Genomic DNA, 23242 nt, shown 5'->3' with positions numbered 1-23242 from the left:
GCCAACGATGACTTCATTCAGTCCTCTGACTGTCTTTGTCTTCACATGCACCTCTTCAAATTCCACATTCCCTTTTCCATGACTGGTATAAAAACATCCACTGCTGCATTTCAATTGCCGCCGGCTGCTCTGCTTGACTTATAGTCTAAGAACAGCAGAGATCCATCCGGAGACTCCAGCCAACACTACGGATGCTTCAAGTTTTCAGACGTTCATCTTAAAATAGGAGCAGCCTGATGCTCTCTGGGCTCTCGGCCCGCCTGCATCGACCCAGTAATCTAACACACTACTGATATGGACACGCACACAATTACACATATGCAGGTTTTCTTTTTGCCTGAGGGAGGACAAAGGACAAAGTGATAAAGCTCTCTCTCTCTCGCACACTCACACACACTCACACACACACACACACACACACAGATTGACAGACAGAAGAAAAAAGCAGGTTTAGACTCAGCAGTTCCATTTTAATCCCTATTTAATCCCAGTGTGTCCAAACACAGGGTGTGTGTGTGTGTGTGTGTGTGTGTGTGTGTGTGTGTGTGTGTGTGTGTGTGTGTGTGTGTGTGTGTGTGTGTGTGTGTAGAGGAGGGATGCTGGGATGTTAAAGGTTATTATCAAGGACGCACGGGGCATATTAATCAATGTCTACACAGGCAGGCACACGCACACACAGGAAAGGATGCAGACAGACACATTAAAAGGAAAACTGTTTCCCATCGTGGTCCGACTCCACATGTGTAAGGTTTGACCCTTGAGGGGGTGTACAGCACAGATCTACTACTAATGTATTATTTACTTGCGGTAGACGGAGGAAGAGAGAGGGAGGCGGGGGGAGAGGAGAGGGGATGTGTGTGTGTGTGTGTGTGTGTGTGTGTGTGTGTGTGTGTGTGTGTGTGTGTGTGTGTGTGTGTGTGAAAAGACAGGACTGCAGTGGCAGGGTGTGGACAGAGGAAAGAATACATCAGGGAACAGGCACCAGTGATAAGCACACACACACACACACATTTCTACTTCCTTCCACCTTCCACCTCCACTCAAATACACACTCCAGGTCATGTAGGTGATGGAGGAGCTGTGTGTGTGTGTGTGTGTGTGTGTGTGTGTGTGTGTGTGTGTGTTGCAGGTGATTCAGTGTTTTTATGTGACTCCTTGGTTTTCCCATCATCCAGTGTTGCAGTGACGGCAGCATAAATCAAATCCCCCCCCCCCCCCCCCCCCCCCCCACACACACACACACCCCCGTATGTGGTCTAAGTCATTACCACCCTGACTGTGAGGGACAGTTCATTTTGGACCCAGCTGGAGTCAGACAGGTCGGCTGAGAACTCACGTCCCTCCGTTAACAGCATTCTGTCCATTAAGTCTCCAAAACTCGTGCAGAGATGAACAGCAGCACAAACACATCGGCTGGAAAACACAGAGGGCGTGTATGCACATTAAGATGTGCACACACACACACACACACACACACACACACACACACACACACACACACACACACAGAAGCTTGAGCTCTGGTGCAGGGCAGGCTCCATTAAATGGCGGCTGGTGTTGTTGTTGTTGTTCCTCCTCTAATCATATTTACATGTGTGAGCTGACACAAATAGGTACATCACACACACACACACAATGTAAAATATCAACTGTCTGTCTGTCTGTGTCTGACAGACAGACACAGACAGACACACACACACACACACACACACACACACACACACACACACACACAAGAGGAACTAAGTGCAAGGCATCGAGGGACACACATGGATTCCTGTGCCGGGCTCATTGAGTCTGAATGGAGCACTTAGTCATGCAGATATGTTTGTTTTTGGTGTTTTCTTTTCACCCTGACTCCATGAGCAGCGTCCCTCCTTCTTCTCCATAACAACACGCTCTCATTCCTCCTCCTCTTCTAATAGGAGCTCACAGTGTCCTCATAACGGAGCTGAAATTGGCTCCTATTGGCCCTTCGGTGGGTCTGCGTGGACCCTGAAGGGCCCCGGACGATGACACTTGCTACCAAAGCATCTGCTGACCCAGGGAACTATGTTTTTTTAAATTATTTATTATAATTTATTATATTTATTATTTTATTATTCAGCAAACAAAATGAACACAGTTTTTATTATGGAAAGCAAAATGAGACCAGACTGCTCAGCAGAGGCTCCTGCTGGTCTGACAGTTTAATTACTGTATATTCAATATATTGCCAGGTGTGCCAATAGGCTGATATGCTTTGATTTGGCTGACTAATTCTGTTGATTTGACTTCAGTACTTATTAATTTTGAATATTCAGACGACCAGAGTTTCTTTCAAGAGGACTTTCAGATCTACTTCTACGTTTCACTGATTTTATGTCGTTCACTGTGCTTTCTACAGGATGTAATTTCAGCTTCTTGAGAACTTTCCAGCTCTGTTTGTCTTCTGGCTGCAGGATCGGGAATATTTCATTCACATGTTCATGGAGTCAAAATGTCTGAGGACATGTTTGTACTATTAAAAAAAGTCCACTAATTCTGTGATACAGCTGATCTATTCACCTACAGACGCTTAAAAACACACAAGTTACATGTTCGGCAAACTATCTCTTTATCGTTTTAACATTTTAAATGAACCCCGATGTGAGTAAATCTTTTGAAATCCCATTACACTGTATTTGTATGCAGTATTACTACGTTGTCATTTCTTTACCGCCTGACTTACAGTCAGAAGGGTTTTTATAAAAGGGCTTATCTGACCAGGTCCACTGAACTCGGGTCTGCTACGCTGCTTCTGTGCTCTTGAGCTGGCATTAAAGCTCTGCATGCAGCCTGAACACGGTGCACCAATCACCCCTTTTAACACTCGATATATTCATTACACACGTACCACTGAAGTGACCAGCTCTATTTCCAGTGCTGTATTCCTGCATCTGGCACTAATTACACAGATTGTGAGCGTAAATTGAATGAAAGGTGCACTGCAGATTTTCCCGGCGCTTTCATGTTCGTGAACGTGTCCCGGCGGTGAAGCCGAGCCGGAATCTCCGGAGGAGCTGCTGGTTCAACAGATGGGGACGACTGAATCTCTGCGCTGGTGTGCCGCTAATTTAATCACACGGCACCAATTTAATGACTCACCACAGAACATATGCACACATGCAAATACACATGCGTGTCTACATGCACACTCGGTAGCACGCCTGCTTGTGTGTGTGTGCAGACACACACACACACACACACACACACACACACACACACACACACACACACACACACACACACACAATAACCTATTCTAGACACCTAGAACAATAAAACACAAAAAACACTCACCTCTGCTCAGATTTACAAGATGGCAGAAGAGAAAACACTCATCCTCTCTAAAACTGGTTTTGTGTGGGTACCTTCTACTTCCTTCAACCCCAAGACGAGTCACTGGGATTTAATGATAACTGAGCTGGTGCTTTTGTCCCTAATACCAAGTAATCTAAGTTGGATCAGTGAATCTCGATATTTAGCATATATACTCATTAATGTACTCATGAGTTTAAACGTATTAATTAGCAGCAGATCTCTCTGGTTTCACCTGCTGAATGAGAGGCGGTCACTCCTCCAACACGTCCTGATCCTCCTACTAACGCTGTCTCTACGTCATGTCGGCTTTACACCGACACCCGGAGCCAGCAAACAGGCTTCACACCCATTTGTGTCTTCACCTGGAGAATTGGCAATTTATTGCTATATTTTAGTGTACTGGCTAAAAGGTCAAATAGTGGTTTTACTAACACGCACACAAACACAGAAAAACAGAGAGTCATTCAGATTTGTATAATTTGAGGGTAACTTCAGCAGAGGGTATATTCCTGAACATCAATAACACAAATCCAAAGCACTCTTTTCCTGTCTCACATGTTTTTAAATAAAATTATAGCTGGGGTTCAATTATGCACAAATGTGTTCCTGCCTGTATATATGCACCAGAGTGTGTTAAACAGCAGAGAATATGACACACACTTTCGGGGAAGTGCTGAGATCAGCCTTGGGAGGACTTTCAGTAGAAAACTTTTAATAACCGTCTTAAACAAACATTAAACTGCATGAAAAGCACAGAAGGAAACACAGATCCACAGCTGCACTGTCATGGCACAAAATACACAACATCAATAATGAAATAAAGCATTTTTCTAATAACTCATTGATCAGTTAAAGACAAACTGCACCATATCGAGGTGAACTGAGGTTTATCTGTCGGATAAATGATTCAGAGATTTTGCGTCTTGCTGTGGGATGAAGTTCAGGCGAAAGGATGCAGTGAAGAGAGAAATAGAGATTAGAAGAATGAAGAAAAGAAACCGTTTACGAAGCCCATTGTACTTCAGCCTTTGATCCCACAGAGAAAAAAAAAAGCCCCCCCCCCCCCCCCAAAAAAAAATAAAAAATAAAAAATAAGAACGCAGAAGTGCCTGTTTACATCGGTTTCCTCCATATTTGCATGAGCGAGTGAGTTTGATGCACTTGTGGGCGGGACGAGTGTATAAATCTTTCAAAGCCATAAAGGTGCAGAGAGGAAGAGAGAGAAGAGCTGTTACTGCATCAGTCTGTTTCCTCTCCGAGTGCTCCGATCAGTCAGGATGAAGGTGGAGGAGGGAGTTCAATCTTATTTCCCTTCTTCGGTTTCACCACGTTAAGGGTGTTAACGTGCCGAGACAAGTGTTTCAGGGAAAGAGAGACCAAAACGAGAAGAGGACGAGAACGACTGAGGAGATGGAATGGAGACGAAGATTAAAAAATGGAGTTAAAAAGTAAAGAAGGAGAGAAAAAAAAAAAAAAAAAAAAAAAAAAACAGACCAGGAAAAGGACGTAAAATGAGGAAAGACACGAGAGACTCGCTGAGGCTGATATGCTGCATATATTTGTGCTTTTAGCAGATAAAAACAGCTGAAGCAGAAGAGAAAAGCATCACTTCCCTCGACTCACTCCTCAGCGCTTTAAACTCACCACCACTTTTACGGCCGTCCTGTTTTTATTCAGGCACCTCTTTCTCTTTTTTCTTTTTTACTGCAGTATGGCTTCACCTCAATTGAACCCACAACAGATGAAAGCTAAACCCCCCCGCTAGACTCCTCATTTGAATATGTGTGTGTATGTATGGCTGTATGTGTGAGTGGTAGAACACTCATTGCAACTATAAGCTGCAGCTTGATGATCACCGAGTGAGACTTCAATTAACTACCAGCACATTATGATGAGAATGATTACGAGACCTTCAATTATGCCAGAATAATAAATTTAATTTGAGAAAAACCAGACTAGAGGGAGTTGACTCTTCATCCCGGCTCTCTACCGGTGAAATGATGCTCTTCCTTCGAACAGTAAAGCAGCAGAGTTTATCTCCAAGTTAAGAAGTATAACATATATAAATATATACATGAGGGTTTTTAACAGATCCTTTTTCTGCACCTACTTCTGTGTGGATCATCTTATATTGTTAATGTTTTTGTCACACTAGTAAACTCCAGACTGTTACTTGATAATCTATGATGGTTAATCTCAAACCCTCCGCTTGAGATTAACCGTCAACTGTGTTTTTTGCATCTAAGGGGATATGTGCTGAAGTAAAATGTCGATGGTGTGTGTCTTAACTTGGCCACGAAGATGTCCCATAATTGAACACGCCAAACAATGAGCACCAAGCTTTATCTTCCTGTCGCGGCATTTTAGGGTCATATCTTTATCACCTACATTGGAAACAAATTACAGTCATAGTACAATAAACACATCAAAGACCAACCTCACATGTAACACCGAAAAAAACAACAACATACAAGCATCCACACACACACTTAATGTGATGCTCAACTAAATCCCCAGACTGTGTTGGACGGCGGGAACAGAGCCGAACAGAGCCGCTGCCCAACGGCCACATATATCATTCAGGAGCAGCTCCATCAATTCAATGTGTAGCTCGCAACTCGCTGAGCGAGATTAGAAAAGTTCAATGTCTCCAAGGCTACATGGATATGTGTGTGTGTGTGTGTGTGTGTGTGTGTGTGTGTGTGTGTGTGTGTGTGTGTGTGTGTGTGTGTGTGTGTGTGCGTGTGTGTGTGTGAGAGAGAGATAGAGCAGTACCCAGTGACAGAACCAATGGAGCCTGACAGCAGGGTAATGTTGAAATGAACTATCGATCGTCCCATACTGAGAGAGGGAGGATGGTGTGTGTGTGTGTGTGTGTGTGTGTGTGTGTGTGTGTGTGTGTGTGTGTAATATTATTAAATATTATTTCTTTGCAGCTGCTTGTTTTTGATGTTCCTCAGCACTGTTTCCTTTAATAACATGAAACTACTGGCTTTACTTCTGATGGCAATTTCATGAATTTACTCAACTATTTATTTATTCTTTATGTAAACAAATTCTCAATTTAAACACAATAATTCTCTCCCACAACGCAACAGTAAAATGTTGCTTAACATTCCCTCATGGTCTACAACAGGGGTATCCAACCTTTTTTCCTCTGAGAGCTACTTTGACAAAAATGAAAGATGTATTTTTGGCCACAGTGGACACACTAGCATGAATTCACATGGCTGAGCTCCACCAAACCGAACCACCGCACACTTTCACTCAGCTCGTGACATACTCGTTAAAGAACCCCCGTTATTAAAACCTCTCTGAAAGACTCGTATTTCCTCAATATAAAGACACTGAATAATGACACAAAACACAATTTCAGCAAAATTGCAGATTTTTAACCGATAAGAATAAAAACCTTTTAGTAGTAAGATTAAGAGCTACGACCTCAGAGAGACACAGACTTGACGTTATTCATTCCTCCTGTAAGTAATTACACCTTAATAAAATCAATGACCTGTCTTACAACTGATCGGCTAAACCTGCGCTTTTGTTCGGCGGCTACAATTCAGCAGATTGATTTTATGACCGCTAACAGTATAATTAGACGAAGGTCTGAATCAGCTGCATTCTGCAGGCTTCCATGGTTTTGCATGTTTTAGTCAATTAACCGTTGTACGTGCGTCATACATCTGCTGCGGATCGTTTCACAAAGGATACCACAGGCTCTCAAATTGCTTCAAACATTGTTTTGCATTTGTTTTTTTGCTTCTGGATTTTTATACTGCTGAGGCACCTGAAACCGATGAGTGCCTGGTACAAAGGCAAAACGAACAAAGTCTAAAAAAGTAAGACTCAGAAATATGAAATCATGACGAAAACATTTCTTCGAAGATTTAAGACGTTCTCTTTGTGCCTCACCTATTCTTTGTTCATGTGTGCCTGTCTGCTCAAGGAACAATGAATATTTCACAAGGTCTATTTCACTGACTTCAACCAGCCACTTCAAACACACACACACACACACACACACACACACCCTTATTCATACTGATGGTTTAAACACCGGCCTGCTGTCTTTCAGAAACACCTCGTAAACACAGCTCACAGACAGAAACCTCCGGCTTCCTGTTACATAACAATCCCGAAACATTTCAACATCTGCGTCTGTGGGAACTCAGCGTTCAAGGGTGAGCGTGTTTGTAATTACTCTGCAGTCAGCTACATCAAAGGGTCTCTGACGAGGGAGACGTGGGAGAAAGAAGAACGTAAGAGAGAGGCAGACATTCAAAGAAACAGCAACATGAAGGAAGAAAGAACATAAGGAATGAAAATTATATCAGAGATTTTTGAAGGGTATATAAAGGTGCTGAAAACCCCGACAGCCTCCTTCTGGTTTTTTTTTACAAATACAACCAGTGTGTGACTTTATGTGTACAGCTCTTTGAATGCAAACTTCTAAGCACCAACCGATGGACTTCTGTGGCAACGAATGTGGAAGCATCGAAAGTTTGCATCAAAGAAATTGAGTTTCGTTTGATTATTCTTTCATTAGATTTGACTAATAATACAAATGTTTGTGTCAAGACGTTAAACAAGAATTACAGAACAGAAATTAAAAGTGCTTTCTCACCCTGTGGAAAAATAAACCCGAGTTGTACGCAATTAACTTGCCTAATTCTAAGTGACACGTACACTGAAGCCTTTCTGTTTCCATTATGGTTGGCTTGCCTGCAGTTCAGCACCATGGACAGCTCCGCTACCGGACAGCTCAGGCCTGCTTCGTTCTCCGAACTATATAACTATTTCACACATTTAACAAAAAAGGAATCACACAGAATCTGTAGGAAAGGAGGGCTGCGTCTACTTACTGGGTGTTTAGCAGAGATTCTCCCAGTCACAGCGCTCGTCTGGTACCATGTAGACGAAATGTAGTTCTGATGTGTGAGAGACACAGAGGTGTAAAGAAAGTTGCACATAAATAAACTGTGAAATCCAACATATTACTACAGCAACATACGTGACGTAATGAAATATTTGCATCCCAGAATATACACGTTTGAGTCAGCTATGAGATCTCTCGTGTTTCAATAGATCTTCATCCAATTCGGCCTAAAAAACGACAGCTGCTATCTTTATTGTTAAACATCTGGCTACAGCCAAAAGTATTAACCTGACAAATTAGGAACTGATTCATGAATAGTAGCTGTAGTTGAATAAGAAGCGACTTTGAGCGAGTTTATTGTATTGTAAATGCTCAACTATACTTCAATGATTACATACGTGCTGTGCAGTATTATTGTGCTGATTAGACACAATCACTTTATTGGCAATAACACATTTAAATTGATAAGTCAGATGTCAGTTTGCTGCATTTTGGTAGACGTAGAACTGAGATATGCAGCAGTAAAAAATCTTGATGTTCAGCTATTTCATGTTATTATTTCACAATGGTAGATCTTAAAGTCACAAATTATTTTTCTCAGAGAATATATCACCTGCTCCTACTTTGTATTTAATGTTGCATCAAACCACAAGTATACATGTTACGAGTTGTGAATATTTGTTTTCTTTCTTCAGCACCCTTCCCTGGCTGGGATTGCTGCCCGCTCTTGTCCAGAAGACCACTAAATGAATCACCACCACCAGAAGCCAAACAGCTCCGGAGATCGCCAGACAGACTCATTTGCAGCAATGAGTAAACACAGATTGACAAACACAAGCTGCTGCTCACAAACACAAAGCTCGCACCAGACTGGTGTAGCAGAGGAACAGTCAGACGTAGAGCTGCAGCTCTCTTCTGACAAATTAATACAGCGGTGGAAGCAAAAAAACAGCTTCAGGAGTCCAGCTCTGACAAGAGGTTTCACTGTTATTACTCCAGCAGAGCCCGTCCAGACCGGTGACTCTCTCTGCTGTAGGGGTGGTGCAACCCCACCTCATCCACTCTGTTACAGCGTGTGCTGTAGTTGTTCCAAACATCTATGAAAAAGCCTACAGCATTACCCTCTACAGTTGCTGTACTAAGCACAACAGTATAATGATGCTGACATTCACACCAGCAGCACCTTTAAAGGTGAAGAGGAGAAAGATGGGTTTGTCAAGCAGCTTGTAGGAACTGTTCTGGTGCATGAAAACAAAAGCTGTGAGATCTGTTTGAGTCCTTGTAGCCTGCAGCAACTCTCAACTTTAGGTTTAACACTCTTGTTTTTGTTGTTTGAGCCTGAAGGAGAAAAAGCCTGGAACATACCATATCTCAGAGAGCAAAACTGTTCCACAGTTGAAAAAGATCCTGTTTGGAAGACTTCCTTTCGGTGAAGTTTATGTTTTTGTTATGTTGTGGACAGTTCAGCCATAAAAATGAAAGAAAGCAGCTGTTGGCTCACCTTGCTCATCATGCACGAGAGAATCCCGTCAACAAAAGTGGACTTGATTTTGTGAACCTGGCGGGCAACAATGCAACTATTTATTACATGATGTTATAATATTGCACACTTAATCCTTGTACTTTAATTCAGCCCTCGAACAGAAGAGCTAAACATTGAACTTCTTGAAGGGATTGTTTATAACGTACAATGGGTGACTCGAACTTTGATTTTGATGACAAGGAACCCTTCAACCTTTTGGCTTTGGACTTTCATAAATAAGATGAGTTGGAAACAGGACTGACCTGTCTGTACTCCAGAATGATCTTCGGCAGAGGGTGCAGATCCTGAAGCTGCAGCAGCTGCAACAAAACAGGTCAGAAAAGACATGAAAAAAAGTATTAAAGGGCTCGATGGCAACTTTTAAAGTGACTCGGTTATTTGTTTTGTAGCAAGTCTGTTGTAGTTTTTGTCCCTTTTCACTGTTATTTTCCTTTTGTCTCCTTATTGATACGTAAACAGACACTGTACTTGTGTGCGAGGATGTAAACTCAGCGTGCATGCTTGTCCAGTCCACCTCCTGGAATATCAAATAAGACCGAGCTGGTTTTGTCAGATTAAAGGAGATTTGAAGGTCAAATTAACATATCTGTGTGTATCTGTGTGTGTTTGTGTGTCTGCGCGCCGTACTGCAGCTTCTGATGTTGACTGCTGTTGTTTGTTGATGGTCTTGGGAAGCTTCTTGTTCTCACAGCGCTCGTGGAGGCGCAGCTTCTCAAACAGAACCTGCAAACATTGCAGATCCACAACACGGAGACATACATAAAACATAGAAAAATACACAGAGAAACACGTGTGCATAAATACAGCACACAGCTGCAAACATGAAGCCACATACTGTTCGTAGCTGAGTGTTGCTGGTCACCAGGAATATTTGTCCAGCTGCTCGATGGGCCTCCTGCTCCAACTGTTTCATTTTAGTCTGACAGACACAGACGGAGAGAAAATCACTGTTGGCTCATGTATCTTTTATTTCACCAAAAGCCTCATAAGCCGACCGGCGATTACTGACGATCTGAAGATCAAAGTCAGACGATTAACAACCTTCACCTCCCTAACGGATGTAGTGCCGGTTACAACAAATACCAATGATAGCGTTCACACCAGCTGACCCACAGGAGTTCATTCAGCTTTGAGTCAGACAGTAAATGAAACAAATCCAAGGTTTTATGCATCATTACTGGCAGATGACAATGAGAACCTATATTCAGATTACCTGCTGTCAGTTTGTGTGTGATTATTCAAACGCTATAATTTTGTAATTCTTTTTGAGATTCAACACAGTGCTCACTGTTCCATTTAAGAAATAAGACTGATAAATGATTAATAACAATGATAAAAACTAATAAGAATAATTGTCCTGTTTTCTGTCTCGATTTTTTTAAAATAACACCCAAAAGCAGGATTTACATTCATACCACGGACTGTTTATCATTCCATTACAGCATCTTTGTCAGACTTCTTCCAGATTAACCAGTCTATCACTCAGTGGATATGAAGCCAATTAAAACACTGAGACAGCAGAGTATTTATGACAATATGGTTAGGATAAGTCATTTCTGTCGCCTCGTGGCTGTTAGCTGGCAGAGAAACTTTTCTCCTTCCCCAGACCTGAGAGTGAACCCTGCAGTGAAGCTCCGGAGGTTATTTGAGGAGAGAACTCTTTAATATGTGCGACACTAAACTTGTCGAATTTCTGCTTCCTTTCAATGGCCAAAATGAAAGAGAACTATATTAATCCGCTTACTGCACACTTCAGTCACACAGGAAGCGCATTAAGATCACACACAGACAAATGACACAGTCGAATACACACAAAGTATGAAAAACACACAAATATTTTAAAAAGAGGCTTAAAAATGAAAATACCCTTAGTCATGCTGCCTTATGCCTGGGTTGCCATTGGTTTCCTCTCTGCATGTGATGGATCATGTTTTATGGTGATTTTACACATAAAGACAATGAATCTTTAACACACAGAGAGCAAGAGAGGACTTGATGATCCTGTCATTAATACAGAATAAACTTTATTTCCCAGGACGGCCAACACACGCAGGATGATAAAAAAAAAAATAGAGAGAAAGAGAGGAAGTAAAGGGAAAATAAATGGTAGAAAGGCAATAAAAGCGTGATCAAGTCATAGGGAAGGAGAGAAACGAGGCACATGGGCTGTAAAAAAAAAGAAAAAGGGAGGAAGCGTGATAGAAGCCAGCAGAGAAAGGTAGAGGCACTTGACAAAAACTTCTAAAGATGAAAGCGAGATAATGCTGAAAAATAAATGAGGGAATAAAGGAGCAAATGGAGATAGATAAAAAAATAAAAATACAAAAAATAAAAATCCAGTTTGTACAATTTTAATTTTTTTAATCTATTTTATTGGTTTTTTTATGACTATGACACACACACACACACACACACACACACACACACACACACACACACACACACACACACACACACACACACACACACAACAGCTCATTACAAGTCAGACTGAAGTACTTCACAAACGTGACAGGATAACAAGAGAAGGAGGGAAGAGAGTAGAAAAACAAAAAGAAGGAGGGGAACAGGGTGATGAAATGAGACACAACAGACAGAAAGAGTAATGGAGTGACAGATCTGGGATTATGGGATGGAGAAAATGTGTCAGCGGGAGGGCTGAAAACAAGTTAAAATTGTGATGCAAATGCCAGTGGGTAGATGAGAAAACAATTCCTAAAGAGGAGAAAATGGAGAGGAACGTCAGAAGGAATGGACCTTGATAGGAAATGACATTTGAGACAAGATAATCACACAAAACTTGACGAAAATGAAAAGAAAAGGGAAGTAAAACAACGATGGCAGAGACAGAGAGGAGGGCGGCGCAAGAGAAGAGAGAAATATAAAGAGACAGAGAAGGAGAAAGGAAAGAGGGAGATTGGGGTTAGCTGGCAGACATGTGCCTGAACTCCAAAATATGTACTTTCCTCTCCACCCCCCACCCCCACTGCCCGGAGCGAGCTCCAGACTGCCTCATCAATATTGGATGGCAGCGCCTCAGTACTGTGTTTGACACACAAACACACACAGCGAGGAGACGGCAGGGAGCTGAGAGATTAACGCATGTCACACCGTCAGAAATGTTTGATCCTGATGAGTTGGATGTCGGCAGCGAGATGTCCTGACTGGCAGCGTCTGACAGCACATACAGGACGTAGAAGGAGGCGTATGAGGTGGGATTAAATGATTCTGTCTGGAAAGACAAAAAGAGCATCGCGAGCATGTTTGTACGATGCAGCCTGACGGACAGGAAACGTTTGGTGTTCAGACAAGTGAACTGGACAGCTCGGACCAAAAGAAATCCGACACGACAGAGCGGCGACATGCGTGACTGCGTTCTCAGACAAACTCAGACACACACACACACACACACACACACACGCGCACACGCACACACACACACACACACACATTCAACTCTGCAGCCGTCGGCAAAAACCTTCCCCGCCTTACTGTGTTGGCAGACAGCGATGTGCCTTCCTGCAGCACCGCCTCACAAAGGCAAAAAAGGCAAACTATCCATCCTATTTATAGAAACACTGCAAGACATCAAGACGCTCTCCACAACAACATCCCTGCTGGCGCATGCAAGAGTTGTAATTGAGTTTTAAGAGTGCGTGTTGCTTCTATAGCAGCAAAAACTCAGATGTGCGTGTTCTTCAGCACGTCTGCCCACAACATCTGTATATGTATATATTTTTGTGCGTCCGTGGTCGCTCTCTCGTCTCCAGAAGTGTTTTTTATCTGCGTGTAAACAGGACATGTCCCCAGAGAACATCCACCCACCACATCACTAATCCTACCCACAAGACCAAAAACAGAAATAGTATTTTTCTTTCCTTCTGCAGCTCTTGGGGATTTTTTTTTTTCCAGAGGCTTCTCCTGTTTCTCATATCCTCCCACCTCATTTGTATTAATACAGCAGCTGCCTACTGCACTGTGTTTCAGCAGCCAGACTTAAAATCACCCAGCTCGGAGGAAGGCAATACAGATCTGAGCTGACCCTGAACATCATACCCATACACAGGCTGGGAAATAAGTAAATTTCCCAGAGGTGCTTTTCCATTAGGTTTGTTTAATATAAAAGACATGACAGCTGTTAAACAGGACTGATCAAATTTTAAGACAATAACGCAAACAAAACTTCTTATTTCATAGATTAGATGCATTTCTTATGCAAATAAAAAGAAAAGAAACCAGAACGTATGTATAGAAGATGTTATGAATGTGTGGTGATGCATTGTGTTGCTTAATGTTTTAGGTTAAAACATTCAAATAAGTACTAAACCCCATCTTTCAACAGGAGTTAGCATGTTAACCAGCTTGTGTCGTCCTGCCTTGTAATACCGCTGGCTACCATAAGGTGGTACAGTGAGTCACTGTAGTGTGGCCTCGGTCCAACATCAGAGATGTAGTGTATTCTGACTTTTAGTTCAGACAAATGGAAAATGAACAGACAGTAAGGAAACGAAGCTTGATGCTCAACTTGCTACTTGTTAATGCAAACAGCTGTTACGTAATGAAGGCACCTGATAGTATAACGTCAGGCGTGGCATACAGGGACAATATGAACACACATTTTAGTGTTTCACATGAAACAAGGCACTGAAATAAAGATTAAATGAAACTGCATGAAATCAGCTTGTCCATCTTTAAACTCACTGAGCAGAATTAATATGCTGCTCTTGCTTCATTGTTGTGTTGAGTTATAAATTAACATCAACCCTGAGCCAAATGCTGAAAACTCCTGGCAGCGGGAGATAAATTTGTTCACTGTGCCAGCAGCTATATTAAAACTCGTCTTTTAGACAAATTATTTGGCTCTATTTATAACACCATTTGTGAAATTTAAAATCCAGCAGCCGCAGCATCAAATGGACCACAAAAGTTTGTTTTCGTGCCTTGATGCTGACTCACCCCGAGCAGGTCTGACGTTCTCCTCAGGGCCTCTTTGTCCACGTGGATGCGGTGGCTCTCCATGGCTGAAACAACAAGTATTTCATGATTCACAAGATACAGTTCATGTCAAGTATTAATAATATTTATAGGTATAGACAACTGCTTTTTGTTCTAATATTATAAGGGTCATGATCGTGTCTATTAGTAACAGCTTTAACAAACTGCTATTAAGAATTAAACCATTTGCATATCATAGTGCTTCTAATTCAGCCTATTATAATTGGGTTGAAACTGACATTATATTCTGGTTTTTCAGGGGTTTTTCTTCACAAAAATGTCAAGAGGTTTTTAGTTTTTAAAACAATGATTAATGTGCAGTGAAGAACAAAACCAAAGTGGTGCTCACCTGCCAGAACGGGGATCATTTTCAGCTCCATGTTGGAGTAGAGCTCCCAAAGCCCCCGAGTCTGGACGCAGATAGTCAGTCAGGCCATTTGTGTATGTTGTACGTACAGGTAATTGTGTGTGTGTGTGTGTGTGTGTGTGTGTGTGTGTGTGTGTGTGTGTGTGTGTGTGTGTGCACTCAGCCAACCTGTAGTTCAGAATGTAGCTTCATGTTAAGTCTGTAGAGCCAATAGAGACCTGAGATGATCTGAGAAACCTAAACAGAGCAGAGAGAAGTACTAGGATTAGGAAGATTTTGTCGTGTGAATTTACTTCATGAAGTAAAACTTTAAAAGTTGGATTTGTAAATTATTTATGAGCAAAAAAATGCAATCAAATTTTTTTTTTTAGTCTGCAGGAAACACAAAATGCATTTTGGTGAGAAACAGTGAATATGAACACAGCATTGTTTACGACGGCTGCCGGCTCCAAGAATGTGTTTTGTAGTTGGCTCAGATCTCGGTTCTTCTTACTCGTGAAATGACACCTGGTATTTTCTGAACTGGGATCAATGAATTTCTCCACAGACCTTCTGGGTACCGAAGGCAGCCGTTGTCCGAGCTCTTTTACAGTGTTTATTAAGAAGATCCTGGTAGCAAGAGGAAGGATCTGTAGGGTCCAGGAGCCACGCTGCCACCTGTGGGTCCTGGATATGACAGCCGGCCACTGCAGAGAGAAAAGCTTGTTAAAATGAACATTGAATAATAAATATATTGTGTTTTTTTACATGTCTATAAAGTACTGAATGTGTAAATCTTGGATCGTGACTGATTAAAGATGTCTGCGGAAGTGTTTTCTGTCAGACTTGTTCATCAACTATAATCATCATATTTCAAAGTGTTGTTTTCTCAGGAAGAAACTTCAAACATCTTTCTGCATTTATGTTTTTATATTGTTGAAAAGTTTTCTATTTGTAATTGTTTCCATGTTTTTTTTTTTCCTGTATCCTACCTTGTTTCCAGTGGAGGTCTCGTTTGTTGACCTGCAGAGTTGTACGGAGAAAATCCTTGGCTTTGTAGCACACCACCAGTTGAGATCTTGATAGCACCTGTAGCAGCAAATCTCTACGGGACACACACACACACACACACACACACACACACACACACACACACACCTGTTTCAGTGTGAAGTGCAAACACACGTCAGTGGGTTTTTTTTTCAGATAAATGCAAAAAAACAAATGGGTGTACTGTGAACTCACATCTCTCTGACACACACACACACACACACACACACACACACACACACACACACACACACACACACACACACACACACACACACACACACACACACCTGGTGAAGCTCTCCTGGCTGTGGTGTGCTTGTTGCTGGGCCCATGCAGGTGTGTGCTCCAGTTTTAAGTAGACCAGACGGTCGTTTGGCCCGAGCGAGTCCTCCGGCGTGCTGTAGCAGAGATCACTCCTCATCAGTACGAGGAGGCCACACACCGGAGGAGTGAGCTTCTGTATGGAGGATCAGAGAAGACAATTAGCAACAGCACAGTCAGGGGCCAACAGTTAATGAGGCAGCAGGACATGAGAGATGTGGTAGAGATGTAAAGCACGAGGTAAAGCTCCGGCTTTCTTTCCTGACAGAAGTTCTTTTTAAATCAGTGATTTGGGGAAAAACCTGAATTTTTCAATGAATAATACAACTTCTAGTGATTTGTGTTTGATGATAGCAGCGAACCTGTTCCTCTCACGAATTTTGACAATAACTCGGCCAATCAAGACTACAGACTTGATCTGTAACTAAAATCAAGTCTGTCAATTTCAGTGGCCGCAAACGAGCGATGCTCACGTTTTCTTCCCGTGGTTTTTCGTCTTACTCTACGAGCGTTGCCGTATCCCCACCTGTTCTGGGTCTAACTGAGTTGTTCCATCTCGGTACACCATCGTCAGCACCAGCACCTCGGCCCGCACAGCCCTCTCAAGCATCTGCTTCTTCTCCTTCGGGTTCAGCTTTCCAGCGTCCTTTACTCTCGTGTCAGTGGCCAGAGCCGCGGTCAGACTGCCAGCTTTGGATTGGATCTGGGACTCACTAGGTTGAACCCCCTCATGGAAACCTTTGGGCCCATTTGTGGCGGGGTCAATCACACATTTGGCCCACTTGTGTCTGGACAGTTCGCTGAACAGTGTCCGTTTGGAAGTGCTCCCTGACGACTCATCGCGGTGTTCTTCCAGTTTACTCTGGCTGATTTGTTGAGTTTGCTGCGAACGCCCCTCAAACACAATCGCTGTGTCATGTGAAGGACCGGCTTCACTCGGGCGTTCTTGGGCTGAGGTTGGGCATTCAGGATGAGAGGTTTGGAGCCGGGGCTTCTTCCTCTCACTCGCTCCTCCTTCTCCTGCCTTCTCTTGTGAGGAATGAGGTGGCTGCCATTTTGGACGATGCCCAGGTAAGCAGATTTTGGCAGGAAGGTTAGCATGAAGTAACTCGTGCTTCCTCTTCAGGAGGAAGGAGGGACTCACGCTGGGATGATGTGACTGACTTTGAGAAGTATGTAAGTTTGTGTTTTCCTGTCTTTTGTTTGGCACCGTGGCAGCTGAGGTCAGGTCTTGTACTGAGGAGCAGTTTTGTCCAGGAGCAACAGTCCTTTCTGGGGTCAGTGCCAAACTCGAGCTGCTCCCTCTGGTGCTTCCATTAGTGATCTACACAACATAAAAGGTGAGCAGTGTTCAGACAAGGACAAAGGAAACAGGAAGACTAAGAATGACTCACTGGCACTTGAAAATAGATTCAAGTTGTTCCTGTTCCACAGAATATCAATACATACTGTAACAGCAACTCTGTTTAGAAGTGTGAGGTGAATGAAATAACAATTTCTAAAAGCACATGAATTAGTTTTGGCACAAAGAATGAAGACCTGGTTTAATTACTCTCATTAATACTTGGAGTTCGGAGCAATAACGCAAAGTCTGTGAAAAGAGAGCCGAAAACAAAAAAGCTGAGAAATTAAAACAGGTGAGCAGGAACAGAGAGGCAGCGGAGAGAGGAGAGGACGTGACCGTCCGCCCACAGCGCTGCATCCCAGACAGACACACAGACAGTCTGACAAGCCGGCCTGGAGCTGGGACAGGGACACACAATCAGACACGCACACAGTTACACACAGTTACACACAGTTACACACACACACACTATGAGGTGTTAAAAACATTCAGCCAACTATCTTCAAACGTCTCCCTTGCGACTGTTTAATCATGCCAACAATTCACGGAGACTCACAACGGAGACATGGGCGTTACACACGTTACACTTTATGGCTGATTTCCCCTGTTGTTGATGTCGTTGTCATGGCAACGATAGCCACCTGGCAAAATTAAAATAAACATATTTTTTATCATGGACAGATTGTCGGACCTCTTAATTTTACAATGCGTATCCCAAGCACCTTTTTCTCAAAACAATCATGTGCCTCCTGGTTGAAGTCTTTCTTGATGAAGCCTTCAATAACCCGGAGGTGCGGCAGCATGCAGGCGTTCGCAGCAGCGCACGTGGGAATTATCTAACAGTTTTCATTATAAAAAAAAAAAAAGTTCCTCTTCTTTGGCTGAATGAGACCATTTATTTGACAAAATAATTACATTAAGTGTGCATATTATGAATAAACAGTATATACAGTATGATCTGTATTGTATGTGTATATAATGTAATATAAACAAAATAAAAAAATGTTATGATCAGTAGCCAGTGGATGATGAGAAATAGGTGACCTCCCACAAGCTCACCTCCTGGTAACCTTCCCAGCATCTGAAAAACATCTCCATTATTCATATCCACAACTCCCATTGCTATTTATGCAAAAAGCCCCAAGTTGGTGCATCATGTCTTTGCGTTTAATGAAATCTAGGTAAGAGATTGAAAGAAAAAAAAAAAAAAAAAAAAAAAAAAAAAAAAAGGCATTCTGGGGATTTTCAGAGAGAGGTGTGCAAGTTTGTTTATGTGTGGTTGTCAGCAGTGGTGGGGGCGGAGGGGCGGGGAGGGGAGCTCGGGAATCCTGTGATTCAGCTCCCCGAGGAGAGTCTTCCTCATTTCCCTGTAAACACAACCTGTTTTCCTGCTGACAAAGTCATGACCCCCCGCCCCTCCTCCCCCTGGGTGCTGTGCTACAGGATATAGATAGAAAAGCGAGGCCGGCCGTGGCCCGCCGTGCGGCGCTTGGTGCATGGGAGTGATATAGAGAGTGTGAGACTGGTGGGTTTGCTGCTGATTGTAACAATACAGTAAAGTCCTGCATCTCAGTTGAGAGCTATTACTGGTCGGTGCGCTGCAGTACAATCCACCGCACCTTATTTCACAGAAGATTCATTTCTATGTTATAATCGGGGACATGTGGTGTGTTGCCATTATACAAAATGTCTCTGCATTGAGGGATTTCAGAAGGGAGACAGAAATAAACACGCATGAGTATATCTGTATAAAAAGACAAGCACAGAATAACAACTCTCAACAAGAGACAAGCGAGCTCAAAAGTTAAACTTATCACCCAATTCATGTGTCAAAGTGGACAAAACTCTAAAACTTTAAATTTCGCCCCACATCTTTTCTCCTCGTCCAGTAAAGTTCAGCATTACTTCGGCCCATCACGTAAAACAGTATTAACAGTTTGCAGTTTTGCGCCATAGTGACTCACATCTTCGTTGTCGTGGCGCTGCTGGTTGCCATGGAGACAGGGAGCTCTGAACCCTGACCCTCTTGCCCCACACTTCTGAGACAGGGTTGGCATGGGACATTTTTCTCCATCTGATTCTTCTAGAAAAAAAAAAAGGGTGAGGGGGGGGGGGGGTTGAGGGGGTAAAGCATTTGTTATCTGATCATTACTTTCCAAGCACGTCCTCAATCGATGAAGCCACTCTGTTATGTGAGCATGTTTGAGTAGGCATGAAGTGAGTGAGGCCTCAGCGGCGTGTGACAGGATGAGGTCGGCCAGCACTAAAGCGTCCCGGCTCATATCAAACTCATGTTTTGTTACTTGCCACGTTGACTCAGCGTTGTCTCAGCAGCTGAGGCTCAAAGCGCCTTCGAGCAGCTGTAATGTGAGCAGGCACAACATCCCTCGTCAACGCTGAGTCTCTTCAGTGCTGCCGTGTCATCACTGCCACTCCGAATATGGAAAAGATGGCCAACAGCCACTGAGACACACTGAGACACACGCACACACTGCTGTCTGACAACATGAAACGCTTCAGGACCCCTTATAGCTGTTTTTTTTTTTGTTTTTTTTTTTCTAAAACCAGCCAAATTACACCCAAAACAGTCTGTACAATTTTAATTTGGGGTCAAACATTAAATGAATGAGAGGACACATGTCATGGGTTGAATAAGACCATCTGCTCAAGCATCTATTTGTATTCTCACCACACATGAAGCTCCAAATGTCAATCGATTGCTTCCTGAGCGCCGACAATTGGACATCCTAGTTTTACAGATGTCATCTTTCCTCTAAATTAGTAGCATGAGCTGTTTAAAGAGTCCAATGTCTTGAATGTTTGGTGAAAATAGTTGCACACAGTTGTGTATTGTGGAAGTTGTTTACACTTCAAGTTGGTAGAAGCGTACTGACACTCTCTGGTGGTGGAGAGCAGAACTACAAGTGAGTCAATGTTATTACGCTTATTGTGTTGCTTTGATCATTTTAACCTGAAAAGCATCTTTGAGCATTTTATAAATAATATAGAAATAAAATATATTATAATTTTGTATTATTATTATTATTATTATTATTAAAAAGGTGAAAATTATTGTAAACTGATCTTCAGAGTTTTTAAATTTCGGTTGATTGTTTTAATTTTGGAAACTCATGACGCTGATTTGGGCAAATGGGACATAAATACTCCTCAACATCTCCAGACAATAATGTTGCAGAAGGATGATGCACTTACCTGCAGATGTACTTTTATCCTCTCTGTCCACAGGCGGCGTTATCAGCACTTCTGTATCTTCTCTAGTTCTAGTTAACTGAATGACTTCTCTGTTGTTTGTCTTCCTCTGTCTGGTTCTTTGTTGGATGTCACAACAACAGGACTGTCCCGTCGCCATCTTAAGTTCAGTGCTTGTGTCGGTGTCTGTCTTTGTCCTGCTCTCAGTATCACCGTCCAATCTGACCTCCATCCCCCCCTCTGATCTTTCTGGGTGATCAGCCCCGTTACCGCCCGGGACCAATTGGTTGGGCTCAGACTGCACCTGAAGGGTTTCAGCACTATGACGTCCCCATGAAATCACTTTATTCTCATCACCAGGTGGCTGCTCAACTTCTTTCATTTCAGATGCATTAACTCTGAACTCTTTCTCTTCCTCCTCCTCGGGCTCTTCTGCGTTGGTGTCACAGTATTTCTGCGCTGTACATGCCTCAGTCACGTGTTCTGAATCCAACTCTTCTTCTTCAACTTCATTTCTCATCAGCCTGGGTGAATGTGCATCACAGCCTCTTTTCTGTCTTGTTACAAAGCCACTGGGAGGTAGATGGACTCTTCCAGTAATAGCTGCCTGCGACTCTGATTGCTGATATAAAATACCTCCATCTTCCTCTCCACTTGTGGCCTCTTCGGTGGGGTCAGATAGCGGCTGCTTCCACTTTAATCGACCGCCTGAAGCTACAGTCTCATCTCCGCCGATGCTCCAGCTCTCTGTAGTCGTCTTTTCTCTCTGTGCAGCTGATGTGTTGTTATCTGTCTCTGCACATATTTCCAGGCAGGATGACGGTCGTTGAGGAGCCACAGCAGGTCCCTCTTCATGGGAATCGGGTCGGTCTGTTGCAGGGAACAACATCTCATCAGGACATTGCCTGTCAGAAAATACATCGAGGATGAAAGATGGCCTGGTTTCTTCACTGGAGCTATGAGAAGGAAAAGAAAATGAGCATGCAAATTTGAAAACCTCAGCTTTTCAACAAGGCCACAGAAGAATAGCATCAATACATGCTAAACTCCTACGTGCCTTACTTAATGTCAGACAAAGTTTTACAGCTTGTGAATATCTTTTCAGAGCAAATGACAGAACAGCGTTAATATATATGGTTTTCTCTTTCTACCTGGGAAATTCATAGAAGAGATTTAACAGTCTTCTTACTTTCTCCTGGGCATAGCTTGCTGTTCAGAAAGCCTCTCTGTTATTTGGAGGGAGAGGATATATCTGTCTTTATGGCAGAAAGATGCTGTTGCCTCAGGAACTTCATGCTGGGGAAATGAGGGAGCCCGGCCGGCCTGGTGAGCACACGGCTCGGAGCATTTTCTGTGGGAATAAGTCTGTGAGCGCTGATAATGGGCTTCAGTCGGCCTTTGCAGTGAGGCATCCCAGCAGGAGGAACAGGAGGAGGCCTGGGATGGCAGTGAGCTGTCTGGTGTCTGGGAGTGCTGATAGGAGGCCGAGGTTTGACAGCTCCGTGTCTCATCGGAGCACACTTGGGGCCGGAACCACTGTCTGAACCACAACCATGGAAAATGGATTTCTTTTACACGTTCAATAAGCACTTTACAATTAGAATATTAATGAATCAGCATATAAAAACATGCCTCAGTTATAAACTTTAATTACGGCCTATTACGCCGCAGTCAAAGCCAACAGAGTTTATATTAATATACTGTATAAAAACAGAGTGTATCAGTGGGTAAGCTAAGAGGCTTTTGCACAATCCGATCAGGTAAATAATACCAATATAGACCGATAGTGTAACTGAACATACGTCTGTTCACAGCCTGGACTTCATCAGACTCACCGATCAGCGTGTCCGTCTCGGCTCTCCTCCTCCGGCCGGCTGCTCTGAGACCAACTCTCCCGCCGGCTGCCATCACACCTCTCCACTACCACACAGCAAAACAGAACACAACTAAACACAATATGCCTGACCTCTCAATTCTACATCATATTTACTTTTTTTCTTAACACTATATATATATATACACATTATACATCATGCTATTCTTGGGGAACACTTAAATATACACTGGGCTGGAACAGTCGAGGAAATGTGGATTATGTTGAGTAATATGTGTCTAATTAAACCAGTAGATATGTTCCATCACCAACATTAACAAAAGGCTGAATATAAAACAATATCCTGTTTAATAGCAGTTCTAAGCGATAATTGG

General features: G+C 42.8%; 1 protein-coding gene across 1 annotated transcript in view; it reads right to left on the bottom strand.

Annotated features, from left to right (window-relative positions):
- Nucleotides 1–23242, bottom strand: part of poln (polymerase (DNA directed) nu) — a 44005-nt gene that overhangs the window by 20276 nt on the left and 487 nt on the right. The window contains exons 2-17 of the mRNA XM_069169932.1: nucleotides 22870–22954; nucleotides 22224–22574; nucleotides 21038–21990; nucleotides 19789–19907; nucleotides 17006–17803; nucleotides 16446–16615; nucleotides 16098–16210; nucleotides 15676–15812; nucleotides 15295–15363; nucleotides 15109–15169; nucleotides 14721–14785; nucleotides 10600–10683; nucleotides 10392–10487; nucleotides 10007–10063; nucleotides 9723–9779; nucleotides 8208–8273 (exon numbers count right to left, since the gene is read on the bottom strand). Coding sequence (XP_069026033.1) covers nucleotides 8208–8273; nucleotides 9723–9779; nucleotides 10007–10063; nucleotides 10392–10487; nucleotides 10600–10683; nucleotides 14721–14785; nucleotides 15109–15169; nucleotides 15295–15363; nucleotides 15676–15812; nucleotides 16098–16210; nucleotides 16446–16615; nucleotides 17006–17803; nucleotides 19789–19907; nucleotides 21038–21990; nucleotides 22224–22574; nucleotides 22870–22954 — 3281 coding nt within the window. The remainder of the gene's footprint in view (nucleotides 1–8207; nucleotides 8274–9722; nucleotides 9780–10006; nucleotides 10064–10391; nucleotides 10488–10599; nucleotides 10684–14720; nucleotides 14786–15108; nucleotides 15170–15294; nucleotides 15364–15675; nucleotides 15813–16097; nucleotides 16211–16445; nucleotides 16616–17005; nucleotides 17804–19788; nucleotides 19908–21037; nucleotides 21991–22223; nucleotides 22575–22869; nucleotides 22955–23242) is intronic.

Source organism: Embiotoca jacksoni, unplaced genomic scaffold (genome assembly GCF_022577435.1).
Source record: "Embiotoca jacksoni isolate LCO1_2020_lvr unplaced genomic scaffold, fEmbJac1.0.p SCAF_47, whole genome shotgun sequence".
Taxonomy (NCBI): domain Eukaryota; kingdom Metazoa; phylum Chordata; class Actinopteri; family Embiotocidae; genus Embiotoca; species Embiotoca jacksoni.
The sequence above is the reverse complement of the archived record's forward strand: the minus strand, read 5'-3'. Positions and strand labels throughout refer to the sequence as shown.